The sequence below is a fragment of the Xenopus laevis genome, chromosome 3L, assembly GCF_017654675.1.
Source record: "Xenopus laevis strain J_2021 chromosome 3L, Xenopus_laevis_v10.1, whole genome shotgun sequence".
Lineage (NCBI taxonomy): Eukaryota > Metazoa > Chordata > Amphibia > Anura > Pipidae > Xenopus > Xenopus laevis.
In genome coordinates, this window is record NC_054375.1 from 128,962,213 (window position 1) to 128,974,312 (window position 12,100).

Below are 12,100 nucleotides of genomic sequence, written 5' to 3' on the forward strand. Positions count from 1 at the left end.
TGATTTTATTGTAGAGTCTGGTCCTCATTAAAAAACATAATAGGTAGGGATGACGCTTTTTATGATGATTCATAGTATTGTGGGAAGTTAGTAACAGAGACATGGAGCATAACTTGATCTAAATTAGTATTTGGGTCACAAAGGCAATTCTACCTATGACTTGTGACCAAAGTCCTTTTGGTGTACATCTTCTCGTCTAACCTATATGGGTCATGAGAATATTTCTCAGAGGACAAGGGAATTTATTATAGAGTCTGGTCATCATTAAAAAGCATAATAGGTAGGAATGGTGCTTCTTATTATTCACAGTATTGTTGAAGGTTAGTAACAGAGACATGGAGCATAACTTGAGTTATCAGTTAATCAGTATTTGGGTCACAAAGGCAGTTCTATCAATGACTTTGGGACCCCTGGGAAATGGATTAAGAAACACTGCCCTAGGGGGCTGGGATTCCTTCTCACAAGCCCTTACCATTCTTCTATACAGTTGGTGTCTAACTGCTGGTACTTTTTAATTGATCTGAGTGATCAGTGTGGTTCAGATTTTCTTGGTAGGTTCTTTTACATCAACTCAGTGGCTGCTAAAATGGGATTAGGTTGGACGGCACCATAGGCAGCACATGTAGATATTTAGGGGCCCATTTACTAAGAATGAATTTTTCAATTAAAAAACTTAAAATTTTTAAGTCATTTTTGAGTACTTCGACTATCGAATAAGCCAAATTCGACTTTGATTCTAATTGAAAATACTTCACAAATTCGACCATTCGAAAATCGAATTACTGTCTCTTTAAAAAACTTCGACTTCGACACTTTGCCACCTTAAACCTGCCGAATTGCTATGTTAGCCTATGGGGACCTCCTAGAACCCATAGCCAGTATTTGGCTAAGTTTTGAGAAGTCAAAGGATTTTTTTGTAAAATCGTATGATCGTACGATCTTAAAAATCCTTCGAATGTCGGACTACCCTATTCGATGGTCGAATTTCGAAGTTTTTTTCACCTCGAAATTGGACCCTTGATAAATATGCCCCTTAATGTTAATCCTGGCAGAGGAGCCTACTTGGGCTGATTAGAAACAGTCACCTGCAGAACTTTGGAAAGGTGTATAACTGGTCACTAGAGATAGGTTTATCTTCTTACATTTGGCAGCTTAGACAGAAAATGATGTAACAAATGTTATTTTTCCGTGCTGTTAAATCCCTCAGGTAGTAAACTCATTATAGTCATGGGAAAGACTGTGATGGGAAGGGGATGCCGCGTTACAGCGTTACAAAGAAGGGGGAAACTGTATATAAAAAGCATAAACCATAAACAGAACAGAAACAGAAAACAGGATGGGTTGGTAATATATATGGTGCTGGGGGGGGGTGGGTTCTCACGTTTCCAAACTTTCTAAATTGGGTTGCATTCATTGCACCACTTATTTCCTACAGGATCTTTCTTGTGGTTCACTTTAAAATCAGTCCCAGCATCGTGCCCGAGGCATCTGTTAACTAATTATGGGATATATGTATCAGGTTGATCCTTTTGAGGCCAAAACAACTGCAAATGACTGATGTAAGAAAATAATGTCATTTGATACCTGTATGATGTAATTATTTTGTTCCAGAAAACCTTTAAGCAAAATTAAGATATACATTAAAAAAAACTGCCTTTTGCTAAACTACAACTTCCAGCAAGTCAAGTCTTTGACTACTGGGACTGTGGTGGGAATTGTAAAGTAGATTAGGAACAGACAAGTACAATTTATTTATATGGGGCCCTCCACTATGTCGGGGTTAGCTAGATCAGTTCCATAAATCTTCACAAGGGTTTTTTTTACTCTTGTTATTTATATATTATGGAAAAGCAATCAAGAGATGTTTTCTTTCTCACTACTAGGCCATTGACCAGTGATAAAATGATATTCTCCTTCAACCTGTAGCCCTTTGTCTTACTATGTCCCTGAAACACACTTTGGTGAATTCCTCATTCAGATTCCATTTAGAAAAGCATGAGGGTAAACAATCCTTATTAAATTAGAGTTTTGCTGTTTCAAATGTTTCATTGATTGCCTGGCAATAATTCTATTAGACTAGGGTTCCTTTCTTTCCTTTCAGAGGAAATTCACAGAACAAGATCTTTAGTGTTCACATATAAACACTCAGATGTTCAAGAGTAATTCAAGAGTGTTCTAGTGTCATATAAATGTTCTCAGCACCTAACTCATTAAATGAGATTTTCTGACAGCACGAGATTAAAAAATGCGGATGACAAAAGCATTGCCCTAGTAGAGGTGGAATCTCTACATCCCTGCACAATATATTGTCAAGTAAAAACTCCTAACAAGTCCAGAGGTCACAGTCTGACAGATAAAAAGATGTTAGATCTCAGATGTACTAAAACGGTGGGAGCTCAGTTTCTATACCAACATGTCTTCAGAACAGGAATTCATAGCAGGGGCATTTGCTTTTCTTTTTCTAAGGCTGGTTATACATGTAAGCATCTGCTTTCTTGGGTGGATCACAAAAACATTAGATTTTTGCCAAATATGCCTCCATACATTGTGTGCCAATCAATGGGTTGATGATGTCTTTAGCCACCCATCTCACCCTACCATCCATGGGCCAATGTCTGAATTTATGCGGGCACCTTATTTCACTAAACCAGTCAACACTGGTGGAACTTTACACTTGTGTTTGTTGGACAGGGTTGTCAGGGGCCCACCATAAAACATTAGACTACCAGCCCACTCTCTAGACTAAATTTACTTCTATCTTCACTTACCTTATTTAGCCTTCTAGTATAATTTAATTTTCTATTAGTATCTTCTCTTTATATACCCTTTTTTTCTTTCCTTCTTTTTTCCTCTTTATTCTCATAGAAATGGGGAATAACCATGAGATACCCATACTCATGACAAAATGGCTGGTCAGTAGGAGGGCCCATTGACCCTTGTGCTCACCAGGTGTTTTCCTAGTATCCCGGTAGGCCAGTCCGACACTAAGGGGTCTGTTTATCATGCTGTGGGAAAAGAGGAGTAAAGCATTACTGGTGATCAGATCTTTGCTTTTGTTTTCTAACTGTTTAAATCTAATAGCTGATTGGTTGTTCTGGGCAACATAATAAATCTAAAAGTAGGGTCTCCAAATAGTAAGTGATTACACCACATAAAGAAAGAGGCCCAGGTGCACCACCTTGAGCCCTTAGCACGGGGAGCGGACTGAAAATTCTTTGGAGCAGGCACTCATTAAAGGCAATCTTCCACCAGGTAGTTGGTTGGAAATAGTTTGTGTCCACAGCCTTACGCATTTCATGTTAAGGCTTTTTTTGTTCTGGGCAACATCACTGGTAATGCTTCACTCCATTTTTTACACAACATGATAAATAGTAGGGATGCAGCGAATCCACTATTTTGGATTCGGCGAACCCCAGAATCCTTCTCGATTCGGCCGAATACAGAACAGAATCTGAGTCCTAATTTGCATATGCAAATTAGGGGGTGGGAAGGGGAAAATATTTTTTTTACTTCCTTGTTTTGTGACAAAAAGCCACGCAATTCCCTCCCCACCCCTAATTTGTATATGCAAATTAGGTTTCGGATTCGGTTCAGCCTGGCAGAGAGATTCGGCCGAATCCTGCTGAAAAAGGCCGAATCCTGGCCAAATCCCGAACCGAATCCTGGATTCAGTGCATCCCTAATAAATAGGTTCCTAAATGAGCCCACTTTTACATTTACTTTGACAGGATAAACCTTCCAACAGTTGCCTTTGCTTAAGGGTAGGACTTCACGGATGTTTTTCGCGCGATCCGACACACTGCGCAAAAACGCAGGCGTCAAATCGGATGCGACGGAAATAAGGTAAGTGAATGCATTGTCGGATTGTTGATCTGAAGCAACACGTCTGTCAGATCCAGACGCAGCGTGCAGCATCTGCATCCGACAGTCGTGTTGCGTCGGATCAATGCTGTGACTTCATCCGACATTTCTATTACTTACCTTATTTCTGTCACATCCGAAGTGACGCCTGCGTTTTTGCAAGATATAGGGTTTAGGAATTAGGAATGACATTGCGGCTCTATCCACGTTTGCATCATTACACATTGGAGGGGCAAGGCTAGTATACCATATGATATGAGAAGTATAGATTTCAGTAGAAAGTTTAAAAAACAAAGTTTAAAAAAAAATATATATTTTTTTATAAAAATGATATCAGATACTCGCAAAAGTCAGATGTATGGTAGGCTCAATGCTTAGCCAGTTTATTTACAGGATTCCACAACTTCCAACATAGGCCCAGATTCAATTCTTTGAGAAAAGGGTTTATCACGTGAAAAGTCATGAACGTGATTCAATTTGAAATACAATTCAATTAGGAAAAACTTCACTGTTTATCACGTGAAAACTCAATGTCCTCAAACTAAATTTTGTCCATTCATTTTTTACATGATAAACCATTTTTTCTCACTAAATTGAATCTGGCCCATTGCTACATAGTTAAGATGGGTTGAAACAAGATTAAAATCCATCAAGTTCAACCCCTCCAAACAAACCCCAGGGCACTTATATATATATATATACACACTCACCTATCTATATACAGTATAACAATATCTATAGTAATTGTAGATTTTAGTGTCACAATAGCCTGATATTATGCTTGTCCAAGAAATCATCCAACCAAGAAATCATCCAAGCCAGGGTCAGACTGGGCCAGCGGGACACTGGGAAAAAACCCGGTGGGCCCTCGCCCTCATGGGCCCTCGCCGGCCCAGACCCCGATCTGCCGGGCCCCCCCAAAAATGTTTTTCCGGTGCTGCGATCCGGCTTTAATTAGCATGCTCGTCGGCATTAGGTGCATGCGCGTCGTTCGCAGGATTTAGTCGTGCTGTGCTCCGCCTTTCACGCTTGCGCACGGAACTCCCGGGGTTTGTAACCCGGTGGGCCCCTAATGTCCAGTCTGACCCTGTCCAAGCCATTCTTAAAGGCATTAACTGAATCAGCATCACAACATCACCCGGCAGTGCATTCCACAACCTCACTGTCCTGACTGTGAAGAACCCCCTACGTTGCTTCAAATGAAAGTTCTTTTCTTCTAGTCTGAAGGGGTGGTCTCTGGTGCAGTGATCCAGTAATGAGGGCATTTTTATTGGGTGAAAATAATAATTATGTATTTATATAGCACTTTTCTTCCAATGTGACCTGAAAGCACTGTACAATATATATAACAGGATTGCAAGAGATAGTATTATTTAAAAGAAGCTGTAAATAGGAAAAAAATGGACACTGGTAGTTTGGTGGATCCTGTGGTAAATTTGGTAAGATATCTAGGGGCAGATTTACTAAGAGTCGAATATCGAGGGTTAATTAACCCTCGATATTCGACTAGGAACTAAAATCGTTCGACTTCGAACGATTTAGCGCTAATCGTACGATCGAAGGATTATTCGTTCCATCGAACGATTAAATCCTTTGAATCGAACGATTCGAAGGATTTTAATCCAACGATCGAAGGAATATCCTTCGATCAAAAAAACACAGGCAAGCCTATGGGGACCTTCCCCATAGGCTAACATTGAGTTCGGTAGCTTTTAGCTGCCGAACTAGGGGGTCGAAGTTTTTCTTAAAGAGACAGTACTTCGATTATCGAATGGTCGAATAGTCGAACGATTTTTAGTTCGAATCGTTCGATTCGTAGTCGAAGTCGTAGTCGAAGGTCGAACTAGCCCATTCGATGGTCGAAGTAGCCAAAAAAACACTTCGAAATTCGAAGTTTTTTTCATTCGAATCCTTCACTCGAGCTTTGTAAATCTGCCCCCTAGTGTTATTAAATGTTTATGTTTGGCTATTTTGCTCAGGTGGAATAAAGAGGACTGCGTTAGGTTTATCTCACTGAGGCTTTGTACTGGGTCATAAATGGCACCATGACAGCCTCCAGCTTTTATGGTTAGTCATTGACCTTGGAAGGGACCCACCATAAGAAACTTTTGTCAGGATTTAGTCTTAACCAGTTGGCATTCATGCTTTCTTGTAGCTCATTCATGCTTTCCTGGAAAGGATCATGAATGCCATAGGTTGATAGTTGTTGTTCCAGTTGAATTGCAACAGCTTTATTGATAATACTTCCAAAAAATTAAAAAGTAGAAACTGGACTCTAGCTATCATATCTTCAAGTGATGGTTTTAATAAATACTCTAACAAGTATATGTTAATTAACAGGGAAGTCGTCCCCCCCCAGCAATGATTAACTTATTTTCAGAGCCAGTGTTCAACCCCCCCCCCCTCAACTGCATTACTGCCACTGCACCCAGCTTACATTTCCATTGTCTTGGATGAACTGCACATTGGGGGTGACAGGGCTAAATATATGGCTGTGTTCCCTTCTGACCAGGAGCATGTACCCACTGGATTACACTGTAGATTTCACGATGCATGCATCTGAATATAAACCAAGATCATAATATCCTGAAAATGAACACTTAAGGGCTTGTACACACATGCTTTCATTGGTTTCTATTTTATTCTGTTTATTGCTTTTCATAATTATATGTTTGACACATCAGAATGTATCAAAACAGACCCATGCGTTTTGAACTTACAAAAATTTTCTTAGGTATGGGACCCCGTTATCCGGGAACCCATTATCCAGAAAGCTCCAAATTACGGAAAGGCCGTCTCCTTTGGATTCAATTTTAACCAAACGATCCAATTTTTTAAAATTTTAAAATTGATTTCCTTTTTCTCTGTAATAATAATACAGTACCTTGTACTTGATCCCAACTAAGATATATTTAATCCTTATCGGAGGCAAAACCAGCCTATTGGGTTTATTTAATGTTTACATGATTTTTTAGTAGACTTAAGGTATGAAGATCCAAATTACGGATCTTCATTAGATCCCACACCTGTACTTTGATGTGTTCAGCATGCATTTGAACAAAGTACTGAGAGAACCTATTTCTAGAGCTATGCAAAAGTCTCCTCTTGCCTGATGCATGTAATACTTCAGCAAATACCGGTGTGTTCTAACGACCCCAGGCAGATAAAATCTACCATCGCTCCAAATGACCTCACATAATTCCAACGGCAGATTTACTGCTTACAGGTCCAGCCAAACCTTACCATTCCTCTTAGCTGATCATTAGTCCACTGTTTATAATATCCTTTCCATTTACTCAACTTTATTTATGCATTATGTTTCTAAAAGCTGACATTATTATTTTTATTTTGTTCTGGTGCCATTTAGCCTATCAATACTGTAGAACTGCAAATCAGATGATAAGGGAATATACAGTATAGAATAGAATATCTATAACAATTTCACTAAACTACAGGTATGGGGTCTGTTATCTGGAAACCCGTTATCCATAAAGCTCCGAATTGCAGAAAGCCTATCTCCCATAGACTCAATTTTAATCAAATAATTGAAATTTTTATAAGTGATTTCCCTTTTCTCTGTAATAATAAAGAAGTAGTTTTTACTTGATCCCAACTAAGATATAATTAATCCTTATTGGAAGCAAAACCAGCCTATTGGGTTTATTTAATGTTTACATGATTTTATAGTAGACTTACTGTATGAAGATCCAAATTAGGGAAAGATACCTTATCCGGAAAACCCCAAGTCCCTAGTATTCTGTATAACAGGTCCCATACCTGTATAAAATTAATTACCCTTGTGGCATGTATAATATGCACACAAACCCCCTGTCCATGGAAGAGAAAATGAGACTAAAGCATTCCTCATTGTAATGTTATTTCATTTATTATTATACGTGATCTTACAGCCAACTCATGAGAGACAAAGGAGTTCAGCAAAGAATAAGTAAGTAGAGTGCTTGATAGAGAGGGCCCTGCTCATTAGAGCTTTTTAATGTTCAAAAATAATAAATATTTTAAGTTCAAAAAGAATAAGCAACACTTTCGGGGATTATGTTGAGCACAGAGAATTTCTTAATTCCCCTTAACATTCTAAACTTACTTGGGCTGAAATAATGATTCCCCAATCAAAGACAATGGGTTGACACACAACATATCAGTCATATTAGGTTATCATTGACTAATTTAGTTCTTGTACTGGGAGTGATCCCCTCCTCATGTTCTCCTGACAGGAGAAGACCATAAAGAGCTGACTAAGATGTGTACGAGAAGACCCTCTGACTCTAGGAGAATGGAGCAGTTAAGAAGGACTGTGAAGAGCCATGGAAGTGATACCAAGCAGGGAGTGAAACTGCACTGAGAAAAAGGATTAAGGAAAACCAAAGAACACGTGTTGGAAGTGTAATGAAAATGTGCTTTTTGAATTTTTTGAATTTTTTCCTACACAAAACTTGTGTGCCAAGAGATAGAATGGGTTGCATTTGCAGTAAGGGATGCCTTAACCATTATGGGAGCTATGTTCTTCTGCAATGCTCCCCATTCCTATTTATACTGGACACCAAAAAATGACATTCTTTCATGCACTTCAAAAGTAACCATGATAGGAGCAATGACCTTCAGGAGCAATAATGCTAATAACTAAAGCACTGGCATTTAAAATCATTTACCGTGAGTGTGGAAACCTTCCCAATCATGTATCCGAACCTTTATTGGAATTGTGATTTGATCCCCTTTAGGGGACAATGTGAAGCTTTGTACTGTGGTTTTTGATAGCGTAGTAGAATTCCTCTTGGGTTATTCCAATTATTATATGGAGTATGCTACTCTTTTCTGCTAATCATTAAACAGCAATACAAAATGCACAAGTGTGCAAGTGTTTTTGCCTGTTTATTGGTGTCATAGACGTGACCTGTGTGATACTAACCTTTCAATAAGCCCTTCTTTCAACAAATAATGTTTACTCCCACCTACAGTTGGTTTCTCAGAGGTCACATGTGTATCACCAGGAAACAGGAAGCCTTAATTGTGTGTGCCCGGGTTCCTATTACTACTCTTTAATCTTGTGCGGGAGCACTTATTTCTTTGTATCTACTTTGTATGTCAACATTTCATGGAAAATGTCTTAATTTTTAGCTGAATTTATCTTTCCAAGTCAACAAAAGAAATTCTGCATATTCTTTCAAAATGTACATTTTAATTGATTGTTTTTATATAATGTAGGGCAGCTTAGAAGTCCATTCAAGGAACTGTAATTCCCTCGAGGAAAAGTAATATATGATAACACCTTGATGGGCGAGGACAGCTGCAAGTTGCTACTTCTGTTATAACCTTAACTATGGAAGCATCAAAGTTGGGGAGACTGTGCAATGTACTGCAATATTTGTGGTCATTGGTGGAGAACAAAATACTGTGACTGTTTTTGGTATAAGAAGGTTGCACAATTCCAATACAAATGTAAACGTAAATACATTCATCCTTGTAGAGAACTCTTTCTGGTGCACCAGAAACTCAGCTCAAGGGAGCGGATAAACCATGTATATAGAAACAAAAAGGCTGGAAATCCACAGACAGGCCAGGCAAAATTAAAAAATTAAATAAAATTTATCAAATAGTCATCTCAAAAAGCCTGTAGCATTTGTGTCCATCTGCACTTAGTCATAATCTTTTTGATATGGCTATTCAAAATTTTTAATTCACTTCTTTTACTTGGCCTGTCTGTGGATTTCCAGAGTTCCCAATACAGGTGATAGGATCCGTTATCCGGAAACCCGATATCCAGAAAGCTCCGAATTACAGAATGGCCTTTTCCCATAGACTCCATTATAAGCAAATAATTCACATTTTTAAAATTGATTTCCTTTTTCTCTGTAATAATTAAACAGTACCTTGTACTTGATCCCAACTAAGATATAATTAATCCTTATTGGAAGCAAAGCAATCCTATTTGGTTTATTTAATATTTAAATTATGTTTTAGTAGACTTAAGGTTTGGAGATCTAAATTACAGAAAGACCCTTATCCGGAAAACCCCAGGTCCCGAGCATTCTGGATAACAGGTCCTATACCTGTACCTTCTTTTTGTTTCTATATAAGAAAGTTTTAGCCAACTGCAACTGCCAGTGACCATTTCATTTAGTCTCCAGTAGGAACAGGAGAACTGTTAAAGGGTAAACATCATGAATAAGTGTATTCAAGGGCAGGTTTTTGGTCTCATGGAGGTGCAGTAAGCTTAATAACATTTGTATAGGTTTAGACTTTTCCATTAAAGTGAAATAGAACCCGGCATCTTGTAGCATTTACAATAACATATACAAATGTAATGTCCCCAGTTCCAAATTTCCAATTTCCATTTTGACATAAAAATATAGGCTTGTTGTCTGAACAAACTCTTATTTATCCCCATCGCTTGAGAAGTGGCTACCCATTTATAGAGATTTACTCCAACAGAACAAGGGGGTTATTTATTAAAATCTGAATGTTAAAATCTCAAAAAATTCAAGTTTCTATCACCAAAAAATTTGAATATTTAGAGGGGGAAAAAAGTATTTTTCTTTAGATTGATTATACCCTGATGATGCAAAAAGCCAGAATCTGAAAATTCGCCTTCTCAGACCTGTCGTGGTCCTGTATACGTCAATGGGAGTGGCACCTATCTCAATTTGAAGTTTTCGTGGTCTGCTCTGAGTTTAGTCTAAAAATCTGACCTTTTCAGGTAAAAAATTCGAGTGATTCTGGAAAAAAGCTTTAAAATTTGAGTGATTCGGGAAAAAGCCAAAAATTCTAGTGATTTTATCTCGTTTTTCTGTGATCCCATTAAATTACGTGTTTTAATTAATAAATAAGTTGGCCATGGGATTCGGTGGTGTTTTTTTAAAATAAAATTTGAGATAAATTCGGATTCTAGCAAATAACCCCCTGTGAGTCCACTCTGAATATTCTTGGTACCATGGCAAGATGACTCCAGTTCCAAACCTCCCTCAAAAAAACAAAGTATGTTGTTTGCAACTGCAACCAGTAGGAAAAGTGGATTTTTATGACCTACTAATCCAAAAGGGCTGAGAATCATGTCTCTAAAGCAGGGTAAAAAAAATATTCGGCAATTCGATAACGATTTGATGACACTGACTTGAAACTCATACATCATACAAATCATTTCACATTCCCAAGAACTCTGCAGATCCAGTCAGTGTTTGGAATAATTATCCAATGGTACCAACATCATAAATGGGATACAAACAGCAGTTATTGTAGCTGATTCAATATTGTTGTACAGATGATCCAGCACTAATGTAGGACTAGCAATAAAATAGAGTAGCCTTATATTTTAAATGACCTTTAGTAAATTACCTTGGAGTGACATAAAGTCAAATAGAAGTTTTGTCAATAACATAAGTGCTGGCAACATAGAAAACAGCAATAAAATTGAATTCATAGGATGAACTTTAAAATTGATCACAGAAGTTATACTTATCATGAAAATACGACACTCAGAAAGCTGACCTACCCAAAAATGTTTCACTCTGCCTTAAAAGTCCTATCTATTGTAGGTGGAGATTTGTATAATTTCTTTGTAACGCCAGACATACACAATATGTTTTATGCTAGCTGCAGTTCATAGGATACATCTTGTTTTTTAGAGTCCAATGTACAACTATATCACTATATTTGATAAGTTTATACAGTATACAGCGCTTGGCTTGTGTGTTAATTAACCCCAAAGGCCATTTTGATATTTCTTAATTCTAGCACAATAGAACTTACGGCACACAAATTCCTATAGCTTTATCTACTTTTAGCTCATTTTCCTCTTCTGTCCAATCAGCAGCTAGAAAGCTGCACACCAGCAGAGAGAATGAATATGCCCCAGAGGAATGGCTTGAGACAATCATATCTACAATGTAATCAGGCTGGCTTACTTGGAAGCTCTTAATTTTATTTTTTTTCCCTCTAAATATATATATATATATGTACATATAAAAGTGTCATATAGCTTTTATTTTAATGATAATTTGAACTTTCTTGGTATGTTGCCCTATAATATCTTTCACTGTAAACTCAATGTTCTCTGCTGTTATATAAAAAGGATCTACCTCTAAATTAAAAGATGTGTGACTGTGATCCCTTGTGAACTGGTTACCAAAAGAGAAAACATCTATCTAAAATGCCATTGCCAGATCATATAAAAAAATGAAGGCCTTCTCCAGCTAGAAAAGCCACTATGATTGTGATCAGTCCACAA

General features: G+C 37.8%; 1 protein-coding gene across 1 annotated transcript in view; it reads left to right on the forward strand.

Annotated features, from left to right (window-relative positions):
- Positions 1–9,681, forward strand: part of LOC108711533 (substance-P receptor) — a 144,313-nt gene extending 134,632 nt beyond the window's left edge. Inside the window, exon 6 of the mRNA XM_018253387.2 lies at positions 8,094–9,681. Coding sequence (XP_018108876.1) covers positions 8,094–8,221 — 128 coding nt within the window. The 3' untranslated portion in view covers positions 8,222–9,681. The remainder of the gene's footprint in view (positions 1–8,093) is intronic.
- The last annotated feature ends 2,419 nt before the right edge of the window (positions 9,682–12,100 follow it).